The sequence below is a fragment of the Trachemys scripta genome, chromosome 14 (genome assembly GCF_013100865.1).
Source record: "Trachemys scripta elegans isolate TJP31775 chromosome 14, CAS_Tse_1.0, whole genome shotgun sequence".
In the NCBI taxonomy this organism is placed as follows: Eukaryota; Metazoa; Chordata; order Testudines; family Emydidae; genus Trachemys; species Trachemys scripta.
Genome location: NC_048311.1, coordinates 37,729,495 through 37,747,377, shown reverse-complemented (window position 1 = coordinate 37,747,377; position 17,883 = coordinate 37,729,495). Strand labels below are relative to the sequence as shown.

The 17,883-nt window shown below is 50.0% G+C and overlaps 1 protein-coding gene across 1 annotated transcript in view; it reads right to left on the bottom strand.

The window, feature by feature from the left end:
• LOC117886978 (butyrophilin subfamily 3 member A2-like) overlaps positions 1-16,974 on the bottom strand; it is a 29,334-nt gene extending 12,360 nt beyond the window's left edge. Inside the window, exons 1-4 of the mRNA XM_034789181.1 lie at positions 16,922-16,974; positions 16,076-16,192; positions 2,816-3,163; positions 1,757-2,038 (exon numbers count right to left, since the gene is read on the bottom strand). Coding sequence (XP_034645072.1) covers positions 1,757-2,038; positions 2,816-3,163; positions 16,076-16,181 — 736 coding nt within the window. The 5' untranslated portion in view covers positions 16,182-16,192; positions 16,922-16,974. The remainder of the gene's footprint in view (positions 1-1,756; positions 2,039-2,815; positions 3,164-16,075; positions 16,193-16,921) is intronic.
• Between the last annotated feature and the right edge of the window lie 909 nt (positions 16,975-17,883).

Here is a 17,883-nt window from a genome sequence, read left to right as displayed (position 1 = left end):
GCAAGAGGGTTAGAATTTTTTTTTTAAGTAAAGCTGAGATTCTGATATAAACACGCAATTCTAGTGGCCAGGGCTTTAACTGAAACAGCCAATATCAGGAGACTCACTAAAATACCGTGATAACCGGCAGTGCTGGTGGTGAATAATATAAAGGCTCCCTGCACTTCCCTCTCTATAACTCAGGATACACATATGTAATACTTCATATCTGCTGATTTGGGGTCTGACAATTGTGTGTCCAGATGTCCTATTGATTTGTGTATGAAGAACTGGGCCCATTGTGTGATTGTGTAACACACCATCAGAAAGTACATGGTCAGGGGAGATCAGGGTCAATGGGGCCATGCAGATTCTCACTCTGAATTCCCTCACTTTGATGAAATTTAATATTGTGACACTCTACAGAATGTGGGTGAACATTTATAGTATTGTTGGTACCAATATTACAAAATTGCAATGGCTCTTACAAGATACGCCATGGAAGGTATCAGTGGAAAAGTGATGATTTGCTAAATATGATAAGCTTATTTATATGTCTGTATGATCTTTGTATCATGAGTTATAAATATATGTGACATATTGATATCTCAAACTTGTGCTGTGTATCTCGGTGACATGCCTAGAGAGATTGGCATCAGCACTATCTAGCATGTTTGATGGCCCATCAAGGGCCATCAGCTGTACAATGAACCCATTAAGAGAAGCCAGGGGCTACACCTATGAGTTAGCAGGACATGTAGGGACATGCCTGTGGCCAGGGGACTCCAAGAGCTTTCCTATGCTCATGTGCTGTGAGCTCGTGTTTGGGACAAAGGGTGTACAAGCCACATGGCAAAGGATATAAAAAGGCAGCTGCATCTTCTTGGTTTTGTCTTCAATCCTGCTTCTCACCTCTGGAGTAACTTCTCTACCAACTGAAGCTTTGAACAAAGGACTGATAGACCCATCCAAGGTTTGGTGTGTTCCAGAGGGACTTTACAAATCAGAAAAATTACAAATGCTGCTAAGAGCCTGTTATATGGACTCCAAAGTCATATGTATGTATCTGGTTGCTTTGACCATTTAATAACTCTCCTCTTGTTTTTTTTCTCCTTGTTTTTTAAATGACAAACCTTTAGTTTTAATTACTAAAGGACTGGCTGGCAGAGTGGTATTTTGGGTAAGATCCAAACTTGTATTGATCTGATAATGTGTCTGGCCCCTTGGGAGAATCTGCTCTCCTTTTTACAGCTTACCCAGTAGCGTAGCTAGGGGGGGAGCGGCGGAGCAGCTGCTCCCCTGCTGAGTACAAGCGGCGCCTGGCCCTGAAGACGCCCGGAGCCAGCGTGGAAGACCCGGAGCGGTGCCCTGCGCCGCCGGGTGAGTAAAATCGCAACAGCGGGTGGCGCCTTTTTTTTGTTTTTGCTCCCCCTCTTCCCTCCACCTGGCTAAGCAGCTGAGCTTACCCTGACCTTAGCTTTTTCAGGGTGGGCTCCCCTAGGCACCTCGGGTCACAGATATAATAGTGACAGTCTGGTCCCTTGCTCTTTTCTCAGACAGAGCTCTCAGCTAAGCCAGTGGGAGTGTTGCCTGGATCTGGACTGCAGGCCTGGGTCCCTGGTGGTTCTATTACACTGATTTAGTTTTTTGGCATGTACTACATGAAGCCTGCCTAGGAGAATATCTAGAAAAAATATATAAACACACAATCATACAACACCCCACTGACATCTGCCACATCCATTCTATCCCCGGCGCAGTGTGGGCGGGCACTGACCTGCAATGGAAACTGTTGATATTTTCTCTTGATTGAGGAGCGGGTTCCTGACAGAACAGGACAAGTTCTGGTTGGAATGTTCTGTTATAACAATAGAAATCTGGCTGTGAAACAGGTCATTGGCATCCTTGGATATTTTTTCAGTGGCAGATGGTAGCAACTGCCCACGGCGATCTCTCCACTGAGCCTCAGGCTCTGGGTGCCAGCCTGCCGACCGACACACAACCCGGATCCCTCCATCCTGGTGACCATCAACAGAGATGTGGGGGTCCGAGCCTGAAACTAGAGAGAAATGGAATAAACCTGTGTTAATTCTATGCATTTAGCAAAGAGAACAAGAGGAGGAAGAATGAATTAATTCTCCCTCTGCATGCACAGAACCCAGGGTCACTGGAAACTATGTAAACATACATGGCAAGTGTTTCTCAGAGGGTTGGGAGTTCTTTTCCCTTCTCTATAATTTCCTGATACTGATTTCTACCTGTGGAACTTAGATCCTGAGTGTATCCTCGATGGAAAATAATAAGTCAATTCCAATAGAAAGCGAACAGAGAAAACTGCAAGTGAATAAATAAATAAATAAATTAAATAAATATGTGCCCAGCTCCTGAGAAGTGCTGAGCAGCTCACACACTTCACTGGGAGTCACCAGTGCTCAGCACCAACCCAGCTCTGGTTCATTAAATGGAAACATCCTGGGAACATTGTACAGAACACACTGTGTATTTAAATAAGCAAACTTGAGAAAGTGACCTGATCAGAACAGAGCCTGGGACATGGGAATGGTGGGGCTGTTTTAATGGCTGAGGAATGTTTTAACTCTATTCCATTCTATTTAAAACAAAGCCAAGATTAGAAAAATCTGCAGAGTGCAGAGCACAGATGTGAAATTCCTCCAGTTCATGCTCAGAGAGCAGCTGCTGCCCCTGCTGCTTAATAACGGGAATCTGAAAGGGAATTCTGGGTATCAATGTGAATGAGAAACATCCAGAGTCCTCTCACCAGGAGCTCTCCTGCCCCATTTATTACACTGCTAGTGAGGTAAAACAAGCTACAGACCTGCCACCTGCAGTTCCATTAAGGCTTCTTCATACAAGACACTGGACTGAAAGAAACACGTGTATTGTCCATGGTCAGAAAGTTGGACATCGCGTATTCTCAGGGAAACACTCCCACTGGTGATATTGTCTTTCAGCAGTTCTGTCCTTCCCTGATATTCTGGCATCTGCTCTCCATACTGATCCTGCCCATCCTTATACCGGTGCACAACTGCAGAGAACTGGGATCGGAACCATCTCAGCTCCATGTTCTCAGCGCTCATCCTGGGGAAGACGTGGCAGGGCAGGATGGCCTCCCCACCTAGGGAGACTGTGATCGGCTGGTCAGGTCCAGTTACTGTGAACTGTGCTGTGAAATGTATTGAGGGGAAAAGAAAATTAAATTGGAGAGGAACCAAGACAGACAGAAATGTAAGTGCAGCTGGGTGCTTATTCCCATCTTTGAAGTGTTCAAAAATCAGGAGTCAACCCCCTGAAAAATCATGGGATTGGCTTAAAAATAGAGATTTTTTTTTAAATCATAAAATTGGGCTTGTTCTCTGCCTTCTGATTTCTGAACCTTTAAAGTTCTCCTGGGTCACATTTCGAAGCATTTATCTGCAACCACAAGGGACAGAAACTTACTTTAAAAGAAAATGAAAGCTGAGATTCTCACCTAATCACAGGNTGCGGCCACACTAGCACAGTAATTCGGTGGTGTGCGTCCAAGTACCGGGGCTAGCGTCGATTTCTGCACCGTTGCACTGTGGGTAGCAAATCCATAGCTATCCCATAGTTCCCGCAGTCTCCCGCGCCCATTGGGATTGTGGGTTAAGATCCCAGTGCCTGATGGGACAAAAAACATCGTCGCAGGTGGTTCTGGGTACAGTCTCACTTCCTCCCTCCCTCCCTCCCTGCATGAAAGCAACGGACGGCAGACAACCATTTTCGCGCCTTTTTTCCTGGGTGGGTGAACACTGCAGACTCCATACCACGGCAAGCATGGAGCCCGCTGAGGTCAAGACAGCACTCATGAATATTGCAAACACCTCGCGCGTTCTCGTGGAGTTTATGCTCAGCCAGGACCAGAAAAACGAGGAGAGGAGGCAGCGGCGGCGGCAGCATGATGAGGACATGGACACAGACACGGATACAGAATTCAGTGAAACCACAGGCCCCGGTGCTTTGGAGATCATGTTGTTAATGGGGCAGATTCTATCCATGGAACGCCGATTCTGGGCCCGGGAGACAAGCACAGACTGGTGGGACCGCATAGTGTTGCAGGTGTGGGACGATTCCCAGTGGCTGCGGAACTTTCGCATGCGTAAGGGCACTTTCATGGAACTTTGTGACTTGCTGTCCCCTGCCCTGAAACGCCAGAATACCAAGATGAGAGCAGCCCTCACAGTTGAGAAGCGCGTGGCGATAGCCCTGTGGAAGCTTGCAACGCCAGACAGCTACCGGTCAGTCGGGAATCAATTTGGAGTGGGCAAATCTACTGTGGGGGCTGCTGTGATGCAAGTAGCCAAAGCAATCACTCAGGTGCTGCTACGAAAGTTAGTGACTCTGGGAAATGTGCAGGCTATAGTGGATGGTTTTGCTGCAATGGGATTCCCTAACTGTGGTGGGGCAATAGACGGAACCCATATCCCTATCTTGGCACCGGAGCACCAAGCCACCGAGTACATAAACCGCAAGGGGTACTTTTCAATGGTGCTGCAAGCACTTGTGGATCACAAGGGACGTTTCACCAACATCAACGCGGGCTGGGCGGGAAGGGTTCATGACGCTCGCGTCTTCAGGAACACTACTCTGTTTAAAGGGCTGCAGCAAGGGACTTACTTTCCGGACCAGAAAATAACCGTTGGGGATGTTGAAATGCCCATAGTTATTCTTGGGGACCCAGCCTACCCCTTAATGCCATGGCTTATGAAGCCATACACAGGCAGCCTGGACAGGAGTCAGGAGCTGTTTAACTACAGGCTAAGCAAGTGCAGAATGGTGGTAGAATGTGCATTTGGCCGTTTAAAAGGCCGCTGGCGTTCATTATTGACTCGCTCTGACCTCAGCCAAAGAAATCTCCCCATTGTTATTTCTGCTTGCTGTGTGCTCCACAATCTCTGTGAAAGTAAGGGGGAGACCTTTATGGCGGGGTGGGAGGCTGAGGCAAATCGCCTGGCTGCTGATTACGCGCAGCCAGACACCAGGGCGATTAGAAGATCACACCATGAAGCGCTGTGCATCAGAGAAGCTTTGAAAACCAGTTTCATGGCTGGACAGGCTACCGTGTGAAATATCTGTTTGTTTCTCCTTCATGAATACCCTCCCCCTTTACTGACTGATTTTCTGTAAGGAACCCACCCTGCCCCTTCCCCCAGCTTTCTTTCAAACCAAATAAAGTCACTATCATTTAAAAATCATTTATTCTTTATTAATAGATTAGAAAAAGAGGGAGGGAACCCGGGTGGTATTTGGGAGGAGGATTGCTGGGAAGGAAAAAGCCACAAAGAAAAGGTTAAAAAAATGACAGCCTTTTGCTTGGGCTGTCTACTGGGGTGGAATGGGAAGGTGTACGGAGCCTCCCCCCCCGCGTTCTTACACGTCTGGGTGAGGAGGATACGGAACATGGGGAGGGGGGAGGGTGGAACAGGGGCTGAAGCGGCAGTCTGTTTTCCAGCAGCCGTTCCTGAACCTCCACCAGACGCCGGAGCAGCCCCAGCGTTGCATCCTTCATCCTCTGGTCTTCCTGCCGCCATCTCTCATCTCGATCGTCTCTCCTCTCCTCACGTTGGTCCCTCCTCTCCTCACGTTGGTCCCTCCTCTCCTCACGTTCACTGACTTCTTTCCTATACTTTGAAACTGTTTCCTTCCACTCATTCAGATGAGCTCTGTCACTCCTGCTGGATTGCATAATTTCAGAAAACATGTCCTCCCGCGTCTTCTTCTTACGACGCCTTATCTGTGATAACCTTCGGGATGGAGGAGGGAGGCTTGAGGAATTTGCAGCTGCTGTAGGGAGGGGAAAAAAGAGAGAATTGTTTTAAAAGCTACATTTTGCAGAACAATGCTTATACTCTTTCACGGTGACCAACACTGTTCACATTACATAGCACATGTGATTTCTGTGCAAGGTCGCATTTTGCCTCTTAATGCTGAGTGCCTGTGACTTTGCTGCTAGAGATCAATCACAGGTCTGGGCAACAGAGGTTCACGTTCCAGCAACAGAATTCGGCTTGCATGCGGCCATGGTAAGCTTCAGCGCCGTCCGTGCCTTCCAACATACCAAGCATAGCTTGTAGAGTGCTGCAGAAGCCTGGCCAATCTCAGCCAGTTGGGGGGGGGGGGCAGTGTGGTGGTGCTTGTCTGGGCCCCTTCAGGCAAGTAGAGTGCTGCGGTTTTTCTGTTAACATTCAGCAGCACCAGAAAACAAACTAACCCTGCAGGAAGATCCCTGCAGGCACCAAACTACCCCCCCCCCCCGCCGCCGACCCCCCCCCCTCTCTCGCCATCTCTGGGATGATCACGGTACCCTCCCCCCACCGCGTGGCTGGTAACAGGGAAGATCCCTGCTAGCCAAACGCGAAAAACTCAGGGCCAATTTCCCATCTGCGCTTGGCTAACTGCAGGGAAGGATTTATTTTCCGCCACAGGCAAACAGCCCAGTAGGAACGGCCACCTCTGTCCCCTTAATTAAGTTCCCGTATTTCAACCAGGTTACCAGGAGTGATATCACTCTCCTGAGGATTACACAACAAGATAAAGAACGGATGTTGCTTGAATGCCAGCAAACACCGGGACCATACGCTGCCAGGCTTTGTCAGGCAATGATACCAGATTACTTGCTGCAAGCATGGCGTGGTCAAGTGTCCTACCATGGAGGAGGGAATAAAGATGCACTGCCCAGAAACCTTCTGGCAAGGCTTTCGGAGTACCTCCAGGAGAGCTTCATTGAGATGTCCCTGGAGGATTTCCGCTCCATCCCCATACACGTTAACAGACTTTTCCAGTAGCTACAGACTTTTCCAGTAGCTGAACTGAACTGACCGCGAATGCAAAGTCAGGCAAAGTAATCATTAAAAACCGTTTGCTTTTAAAACAAGTTTTATATTTTAAAAGGTAAACTCACCTGAGGTCCCTTCCATGGGGTCAGAGTCTTGGGTACTGGCTTGGGAGGCTTGGGAGGGTACTTCAGTCGGGGTGATAAAAAGATCCTGGCTGTTGGGGAGAAGGGAGTGCTGTGTGCTCTCTGCAAGCTCATCCTCCTCCTCCTCCTCCTCCTCTACCCCATCGGCAGAATCCTCAGGCGTCGAGACTATCCCCGACCCAGAATCCACGAACACAGGTGGGGTAGTGGTGGCAGCCCCCCCTAGAATTGCATGCAGCTCGGCGTAGTAGCGGCATGTCCGCGGCTCTGACCCGGAGCGACCGTTTGCCTCCTTTGTTTTTTGATAGGCTTGTCTGAGCTCCTTGACCTTCACGCGGCACTGCTCAGAGTCCCTATTGTGGCCTCTCTCCATCATGCCCTTGGAAATTTTTTCAAAAGTTTTTGCATTTCGTCTTTTAGAACGAAGTTCTGCAAGCACTGAATCCTCTCCCCATACAGCGATCAGATCCAGTACCTCCCTCACGGTCCATGCTGGTGCTCTTTTTCGATTATCAGCCTGCATGGTTACCTGTGCTGATGAGGTATCTGTGGTCACTGTGCTCTCCACGCTGGGCAAACAGGAAATGAAGTTCAAATGTTCGCGGGGCTTTTCCTGTCTACCTGGCCAGTGCATCCGAGTTCGGATTGCTGTCCAGAGCGGTCACAATGATGCACTGTGGGATAGCTCCCGGAGGCCAATACCATCGAATTGCGGCCACACTAACCCTAATTCGAATTGCTAAAATCGATTTTGGCGCTACTCCGCTCGTTGGGGTGGAGTACAGAAATCGATTTAAAGGGCCCTTTACATCGAATTAAATGGCGTCGTTGTGTGGACGGTTACAGGGTTAATTCGAATTAAAGCTGATAAATCCGAATTAAAGTCGTAGTGTAGACCAGGCCTTACTTTAAAAGAAAATGAAAGCTGAGATTCTCACCTAATCACAGGCCTGCAGGAGCTGTGGCTTTAAGAAACACATCAAATATCATGAGACTTGTGATAAAATTCTGTGAGCTGGTAACACTGAGGGAACGTCTACACCTTGAGCTGGAGGTGTAATTTCCAGTGGGGGTAGACATGCACCCACTAGTTCTGACTGAGCTAGTGTGAGAAAGTGTAGCCGTGGTGGTGTGAGCGGGGGGATGGGCTAGCTCTCCAGGTATGATCCTGCCCAGAGCCCTAGGTACATATTCAGGGAGGCTGCTCATGCCACTGTGTCTACTCTGCCATTTATGGCATGACAGCTTGAACAGAGCTAGCGCAGGTATGTCTACCCCATCTGGAGACAGCAAGGAGCAACCGCTTACATATTAAAGGCTTCGACAGTGCTAACTAATGGCTTAACGGTGTGGGTAGGGGAGGGAGAGCTGGAATGTTGGAGGGGAAAGGGGGGGCAACATGTTGTGAGGGATGATGCGGCAGGGGGTGGAGAAGGAGACAGACACAGCAGTTTTCTCTCACACTTACAATCACTGTAAGCACTACAGAACTGTCATGATGCTGGGACATAGACTGTGTCTCCAATTTCTCTCACCAGCCCTGTTAGCAACTACACACTGCAAATACTTCAAAGCGTGACCCTTATCCCCATTCCACTGTAACAAAATATATAGGTGGGGCAAGGAGTGCTGAGGAACGACATAACAACCATGTGGCTAGTTGAGGAACCATTGGACTTGGACTATTCCTGGCTGTGCCACTGGCCTGATGGATGACCTTGGGCAAGTCTCTTCACGGCTCTGTGCCTCAGTTTCCCCATCTGTAAAATGGGAATAATGAATAAAGTTCCTTGATCTCTATTGATGAAAAACACTATAGAAAAGCCAGGGCTTTTTGTTATTATCTAGCCACAGTTGTGTATCAACTGCAAACCTAAGTGAGAACTACAACTGCCTAAATGTCTACTGCAAAGAGTCCTCTTTCTGTTCAAGAAACTAGGAAGGAAAGTCACTGACAAAATCTTTGCTACTGCAGAGTTAAGGTTCCCAGTGGTATCTCAGGTCCTTCCAGAAAACTGGGTTCAGCAAAACTCAGGCCTCTGAAAACCAGCAAATGCAGAATTAAGGTACATGCCAAAGCGACCTTAACTCTGCCCTGTTTGAGCGATGACCTGATACACACAGACTCACACTCTGCCTGTGCAGATAGAGCACATCACTCAGGGATCAGGGCACATGACAACTGCAGCACAAACACCTTCTCCTTGCTAAGGGAACATTTGTTTTAGGTGAGCTGCTACCCACCCCTGTTCTGCCCTCAATGTTGAGCGACTGCCCAGAAACAGCCCCACATTTGTTACTTTTTACAAACCTTCACCGCCTTTTACAAGCCCTTCACCCTCACTCCCAGGATTCTATCTATCATTACATGTTCCCTTACCCAGCATTAAACACACAGACAATCCCCGTGGCAAGCAGTCCCCTGAGCCCTGCTACTGACACAACTACACAGCTCAGTGCTGAAATGGGGGATACTGGATCCCTCAAGGTACACCTGCACCTCTCTCCTTTCATCACACGCTGGGGGGAAGGGATGGGGGGGGGGAACGCAGACCCAGATCTCCTCATATCACAAGCACAGCTCTACCAAGCTGCTCCAGCTAATGTCTCCACCATTTAATACAGTTACATCTAACACAGTGACTGCTGCTGGGGTGTGTAGAGATGTGTTTAAGATTATAATTTTGAGACTCTCCTTCATAAGGAACAGTATTATGAATACCATAGGTGCTAACTCTGTTGGTGCTCCGGGGCTGGAGCACCCATGGGAAAAAATAGTGGGTGCTCATCACCCACCAGCCACCTACTGATCAGCTCCTCCCCCGCAGCACCTCCTACCTGCCACTGATCAGCTGTTCGGTGGTGGGCAGGAGATGCTGGGAGGAGGGGGAGGAGTGGGGGTGGGAAGAGGCAGAGCAAGGGCAGGGCGTGCTCAGGGGAGGGGGCTGAGCAGGGGCGGGAGAAGCAGGGGTGGGAAGAGGGGAGCAAGGGTGGAGCCTTGGGGGAAGGGGCGGCGTGGGGGCAGGGCCTCGGGGCAGAACGGGGGTGGAGCACCCCTCGGGGAAAGCTGAAAGTTGGCCCCTGTGAAATACAGGAATTTAGAGATGTGCCCTGGAACCTGGGGTTGAGAACAGAGTGCAGCCGTGTTCGGCAATTCACTACAGACGCTCTCTGGTTTGTTTTATTAAATTTTTTATTCCTTTCTAATAAACTGGTTTGTTGTTTAATGAACCCCAAGATCATTACATGGTATCAGAAGTGCTGAATGAGAAGGAGACGACAGTCAGTTTGAAGTTAACTCCTGGGTTTGCAGCTGAAAGCAGAGACAAGGGGAGCACATGCAGCAGCAAACAGAGAAGGACAAAGGCTTTTGGATGTATTTTGTGAGCACAATAGTAGTTTGGGTAGCTTAAGATGAGGAAAAAAAGCCAAAAATGGATGTGTCACAACCTCCACTCAACCTGCAATTGTCAGGCAATGTTGCAGAGAACTGGAAAAAATTCAGACAGAGATTTGACTTGTATTTAGCAGCCAGAGGGCAGAAGAGAAAAATGATAAAGTGAAATTATCGATTTTTTTGCCTGGCGTTGAGCCGGAAGCATTGCATATTTATAACAACTTTAAGTTTGAAGATGGTGAAAGCATGAAGTTAAGTGAAATACTGACTAAACTGGAGGAACATTGCATGCCAAAAAGGCCTTACGTGCAAACAATGAGCATGAGAAGTGCTGTATTCGCCATGGATCAATCACATCATCACTAAAGTGGTAGGAAACTGCTTTTTGTGCTTGAAATACAAGCCCTGGGAACAAGCAGAGCCACTGAGACCTCATCCAGTTCCACAAAGGCCTTCTGCAAAGGCAGGCACTGACTTATTTACCTGGTAATCAAAGGATTATTTAATAGTCACAGAGGATTATTCTCTGTATTAGTCTCTAAGGTGCCACAAGTACTCCTGTTTCTTCTCTGTATCCAGAAATTTGCACACTGCACAGTACAAGCAGTGGCTGCAGAACTTTTGGATGAGAAAAGCCACTTTCATGGGACTGTGTGAGGAGCTCGCCCCCACCCTGTGGCGCAAGGACACAATATTGAGAGCTGCCCTGCCGGTGGAGAAGCAGGTGGCTATTGCAATCTGGAAGCTGGCAACTCCAGACAGCTACCGATTGGTCACAAACCAGTTTGGAGTGGGAAGGTCAACCGTCAGAATCGTGTTGATGCAAGTTTGCAGGGCCATTAATCGCATCTTGCTCAGAAGAACCGTGACTCTGGGTAACGTGCAGGACATTGTGGATGGCTTTGCACAAATGGGTTTCCCTAACTGCGGAGGGGTGATAGATGGCACACATATTCCTATTCTGGCACCACCCCACCTAGCATCCGAGTTCGTTAATAGGAAGGGGTGGTTCTATGGTTCTCCAGGTGCTTGTGGATCACCGTGGGTGTTTCATTGACATTAACGCAGGCTGGCCCGGAAAGGTGCATGACGCACACAACTTTTGGAACACTGGTGAAGGGTTAAAATCCATGTGCATGTTATATAACAACCTGGTATATGAATTATGCCAGCTCTTTTCCAGACCCAAAGTCCAGAGTTTGGTCTGGAGACCAGAGGCCTAGCTAATAGTGATCAGCTAAGAGAAAGCTGGGGTAAACAAAATAACATTGCCTTTGCTAAGATATGCTTGGACAGTAGAAATGCCAGATGTTAAGGCAATAACTGAATAATTATGTTTCATCCAATGTTTCAAATTGAACAAAGAATTCCTGTTCCTATTGTGTTTCTCCTGAAGGGAAAACAGTCTTCCCACAGATCCAACCTTGAGTTTATGAAAAATTGGCACATGTCACTATAATGATATGGCATCCTTCCACCTCCCTTCCAAGGGACCAATGCCCTGCCTTAAGACATAAAGGAGACAATCTCTATTTCCATATGCTTTCACTGTTTCTTTGCTTTAACCCCTAGGAAGGTATCTGGTGGACAATCAAAGGAGTTGCTCCGTTCCTATGGACCCCAAATCAGAATTCAACATATATATATTATACTAATAACATTTTATCAAAGTATTAATCAAATGTTAACTTTCTAACTTTAGACCATGGGCGGCGACATTGTGTAACCTTTTAACCATTGGCTATTGTGCTTTCTTGTCTTGCTGCAAAACCTATCCCGGGGTGTGGAACTGCTTACCCCGTCACCTTCCCCTGCCCATGGAAAATCTATATATTTCATTGTAAGCAATTGATTGACAGTGTCTCTGAGCTTAATAAGCCAGGTGACACTCCGCCAGCGCTGTGTGCAATAAACCCCTATGCTTTGACCTCTACACGGTGTGGATTTATGTCCTTCAACTGGCCTGTTCAGGAAGCTGCAAGCCGGGACTTTTTTGCCATAGCGGAAGATCACAGTAGGGAAAGTCAAAATGCCCATTGTGATCCTTGGAGACCCCGCTTACCCGTTAATGCCTTGGCTCATGAAACCCTACACAGGGAGCCTTGACAGCAGCAAGGAACGGTTCAACTACAGGCTGAGCCGGTGCTGAATGACTGTGGAGTGTGTCTTTGGCCGTTTAAAGGGCCGCTGGCGATCTCTGTATGGGAAGCTGGACTTGGCCGAACACAGCATTCCTGCCGTTATATCCGCGAGCTGTACCCTCCGTAATATTTGTGAAGGGAAGGGTGAAAGCTTCACTCAGGCATGGACCTCCGAGGTTGAACACCTGGAGGCTGAATTTGCACAGCCAGAGAGCAGGGCTATTAGAGGGGCGCAGCGCAGGGCTGCAAGGATTAGGGATGCCTTGAGGGAGCAATTTGAGGCTGAAAGCCAGCAGTGATATCTGGTGCCCTGCACAGGAGTGAAGTGCAGTGGTTCCAATCTTAGTAGGAATCTGCTTGCAGTGCCTGTTTCTTTCCTGAGCTAAGGTTTCTTTTACTTTATGCAATAATAAAGAATGTTTTCAAAGCCAAAAAAAACATTTATTGAAAAGAAAATTTATTTATTGAAAAGAAACACAACTGCTTGGGAAACAGAAAGGACAAGGGGGTGGAGTGGGGAATGGTACAATCACAGATTTGCGTATGTCCTGTCCAGTGTGCTGTGCAATGAGTGCTGCTCTTCAGGACAGCTATACTGCATGGTGATGGGGGTTGAGTGCAGAGGGTAAGGGTCGTAGTTTTCAGGGCTGGGTGGTGAAGATACTGGTGTTGGAGGCAGTTGATGGTGTGAAGAACACGGAAGTTGGGGAAAGTGGGTTGGAGGTGACAGTGAGGCACAAAGGAAAGAGTTTGGGGACAAGGGCTTTAGGGGGGGTGGCATTTGCGCTTGCAGTACTGCTTCTTCTGCATGGCCACGAGCTCCTGGATAGCGTCGGCTTGGCACTCCAGTATGCTTATGAGCTGATCCGTGCTTTGCTGCCGGTGCTCCGTGCTTTGCCATCGGTGCGCTGCGTTTTCCTGGCGGATCCTGCTTTCTCTCTCCCTCCAGTTCTGTGCTTTCTCATTCTCTTTAATAGATTGCGGCATCACTTCTTGCAGCATGTCTTCTTTGCTTTTTCGCGGTCTCTTCCTGAGTCTTTGCAGTCTCTCGGCAGGTGATAACAGGGACGGTGAGGTCTCACGGTTGATGCTGCTGTATAGGCAAAATGCAACACTTAACAGAGGCAGCATTGTTTACACCAGACAGAGTAATGATTCCCCCGCACTTAAGGAGGGCACACAAACAGTCTACACAATAGCATACTTTTCCCATCCCAAAGAGAGCGCACAGAACCCAAAGCGCACGTCTCAAAGAGACCACACGGGAGCCCGAAAATGGTGAGTAAGGGGGACTGATTGTTTCACGGCTGTTGTGTCCTCTGGGTTTCTGTGCCTTGGGGAGAGCCAACAGCTGCAGGGGGCACCTACACCGAACACTGTCCCAACATTTTCCACAGGAGTTCATCCTGGACGATACCTCGCTGCTGAGGGTGACCTGGGAAGCAAGGGAGGGTCTTCTACTACAATGCATCTTCCGCCCTAGCCCATATGCAGTTTGCCTGTGTGCAGCAATGGTCCCCCCGCCCCTCGTGGCACAGTGGCATGGACACGTTAGCCTGATTGGGACAAGGACCACGGTGGCTCTCCCAATAAACCTGCACAAGCGCATCGCACACGTTCTGGATGAGACATTCGAAGGATTACCGAGGCCGATTACCGCAATGTGATAAACCACATCAATGCGCTATTCCGCATCTAGGCATGCATGCCTAACCCTCCTCTCCCAAAGAGCCTGCACCACAGAAAAAATTCCTTCCTGAAAAACAATCCACTTACCAGGCACCTGCTCTTCTGTTTGTCCTCCACCAAGTACCGGCCACTGCGACTGGATACCTTCCTCCTGGCTCGAGAAGAGCTCCTGGCTGCATGCCTCCAGGGATTCTGGGGTGTCTCCCCCTGCCCCAACACCCTCACTCCCGCTTTCCTCCTCCTCCTCCTCTCCCCGCTCTGAAGGGTCCATGGCGGTGCTCGGAGTGGAGGTGGGGTCAACCCCAAGTATAACGTCCAGCTCTTTGTAGAATTGGCAGGTTGCGGGGGAGCACCCAAGCGGCCGTTTGTCTCACGGGCTTTGCGGTAGGCACTCCTTCACTTTAATCCTGCCCTGCAGTGCATCCCGGTCATGGCCCCTTTCCATCATGTCCTTTGATATCTTCCCGAAGGTATCGTAATTCCGATGGCTGGAGCGCAGCTGGGACTGGACAGCTTCCTCCCCCCAAACACTGATGAGGTCCAGCAACTCACCATTGCTCCATACTGGGGCTCGCCTGGCGCATGGAGGCATGGTCACCTGGAAAGATTTGCTGATAGCACTCCACACCTGGCTGAGCAAACAGGAAGGGGATTTTTAAAATTCCCGGGGAATGTAAAGGGCGGGTCACATGGTTGGTTACCTGAGGCCAGGGCAGTAGAGTTCGAACTGATGACCTGAGTGGCTAGAACAGGCATTGTGGGATACTGCCGAATACTTCTGGAGACCAGTCAGAGCGCATTGGATGGCCACACTGATGCCGCAGCGCTGCAGTGGCGGTGCAATACATGTCATTCCTCTCGGGGAGGTGGAGTACCAGCAGCACTGTCACCGCGGAGACACAGTGCTATACGTGCCTTGCCAATGTGCATGAGGAGTCAGTTACAGCGCTGCGGGCGGCTTTATAGTGCTGTAACTCGCAAGTGTAGCCAAGGCCTAGGTAATTGACACATGGGGTTTATGGAAATGTACTAGATGGGCTAAGAATTTAATGCATGTGTTATTAGGTAGGTGTTAGCTGTTTCTATTTACGTATACAAGAGTTAAAATGCGTTTTTTTTAAGAGGGAAGATATAGAGATATGTTTGTAGAAGATTATAACTTAGAGATGCTCCCTCATGCGGGACAGTATTATGCCCGGGAATCTGAGGTTGAGAAGACAGTGTAACTGTGCACAGCTGGTGACCACAAAAACTGTCTAGTTTGTTTTATTAAACGTTTTATTCCTTTCCCATTCACTGAGTTGTTGTTTAATGAGCCCCAAGATCGTTACAGAAACCAGAGCAGGAGGGAACCAAAATGCCCAAGTAGCTGTGCAGGCAGCCCCCGGGCGTGGAGTGGGACATGATAAGGCCTTCACCAAGGGTACAGAATGAAGAAGCCAGCAAATATCCTCCCATCCTCACTGTGAGAGGAGGTCTCGCTCTCAGCCCTAGTCAGATGTGCCTAGTGCAGTATGAACGACTCGTGGGTTTTCATTTCATAACCAGAGTCGGGGATTCGTGATCTGTTTGTGCTGAAGAGTCTGATCTATGACTTACAGTCGGTCTGGCAGTGCAGTCTATAGGAATTGGGTAGTGTCCCTTTAAATAGTTTGTGAGCCCTGTAATGACGCTCACCATGTTCTTTCTCTTAGAAGCCTCCAGTCACAGCAGCAGCATGTGTGTAGCTAGGCCTGACAAGATTGCATATATGTAGCAAACATGGCTACTAGGGACCCAGCAGTGCCCTGTGACTGGTTGTTGGCAGGCTGAGCAGACGTGGTTTACAAGACAAGGCAGTGATGTGAGATGGACGGTGATGACCAGTAATAGTAACAGCAGCAAACCCAGCGAGGAAGCTGGAGCTCCTACCTGACGCCAGCCTGTGAACCTGTAGAGTGAGGCAGAGAGCGATGTAGCCGGGCAGAGCGGAGCTCACTGTGGAGCCGGGGGAGAACGAGGAGAATTTCCCCATCATCGTAGCTTGGTCTGGGGAACAGGAGAAATAACAAACCAGATGGCGAGTGAGTGTGATGCAGTGACAGGACAGTACCGTGGGGAGGAGGTAACAAGCCTCACTGCTGCCTTACATACACCAGAAGGGACAGGATTTCCCCCACAGTCCTCATCTGCCCTGGCTCTGAGCAGGGTCAGATGTCACTGTGCCAGCAGCCGGTTCATACCACACTCACACCATGGCTGCACCCGTGGAGCTGTCTGGTCTAATTTAGATTGTAATACACTCCGGAGAGCAGGGACGGTCCCTCACTATTGGTGTATCCAACGCCCAGCACAAGGGGGTCCCCATCTCAGTTGGGGCATTCAGACACTACTGTGGAATGGGACATCTTAAGGAAAACAAGCCAGCATGGTACGAATGGCCACTGACTGCTGTGGTAAAGTGGCTCCATCACCTGACCACACCTGTCCCAGGTGAGGGCTCTCTGGCAGGGCCAGCTCCAAGTTTTTTGCCACCCCAAGCAAAAAAAATGCCCCCCCAGCTCCACCCCATTCCAACCCCTTCCCCAAATCCCCGGCCCTGCCTCCTTCCCCAGGCATGCCGCATTTCCCCTCCTACCCGTCCAGGGAAGCCTGGGAGGGAGTGGGGAGAAGCGGAGCAGCTGCACGCTCGGGGGAGGAGGTGAGCTGGGGGGGCGGTTCCTCTGCCCCCGTTTACTTCCTGCATCCCTCAGCGCGCTCCCCACCCCCGCAGCTCACCTCCGCTCCGCCTGCTCCCCTGAGCGTGCCGCCGCCGCCGCTGCTCCGCTTCTCCCCGCTCCCTCCCAGGCTTGCCGTGCGAATCAGCTGTTTTGTGGCAAGCCTGGGAGGGAGGGGGAGAAGCGGAGTGGCGGCGCGCTCAGGGGAGCAGGCGGAGCGGAGGTGAGCTCAGGGGAGCAGGTGGAGCGGGGGTGGGGGGCCCGGGGAGGGCTGCAGGAAGTAAATGGGGTGCTGGTGCCTAGAGCTGGCCCTGCTCTCTGGGGACTTGTGAGATCAGTCCCCAGCCCTGGTGATTTTACATGTCAGTGACCCACCCTCATTGCCTCTGGCCTTGGTGCAAATGTCAGGGATGAATTCTGAACAGGGTCACCCCAGCTCTGGGATCTGCAACATTTAAACCTCTCTCAGGGCACGTCTACACTGCAGCTGGGAGCGAGCTTCCCCGTGGGGGTAGATAGACATGTGATAGCTCTGCTGGAGCTAGCACAGCTAAACTAGCATGTCGCACTAGCTGGGGGAACAGAGGCAGCAGCTCAGGTTTACGTGCCTGAGAACAAACCCACCTGGACCCCCCCAGGTATATACCTGGGTGGCTAGTTCAAGCCCCCGCCCATGCTATCCCCCCTCCCCCCGTTACACCACTACTTTTATTGCACTAGCTTGAGCAGAGGAAGCACGTGTCTCTCTGCCTGCCATGAGAATCGCACCTCCCAGCTGCAGTGTAGACGCACCCTTAGAGACGAAGAGCTTTAGGCTCACGCTGCACCCAGCCATGTGACCCCTGCCAGGCTGTGCGGTGGTGTAAAATCCTCCCAGGAACCAGACTGCCTGGAATTTCCTCTACACTGGGACAGCCTCCAGGGCTGGTGTTGCCCACAGAGCAGCCAGTGTTGGCCAGGAAGGGGCCTGATCAGGGCTCCATGTCACAGACTCGCGGCCTCCCCCAGTGACTCCCACTCACA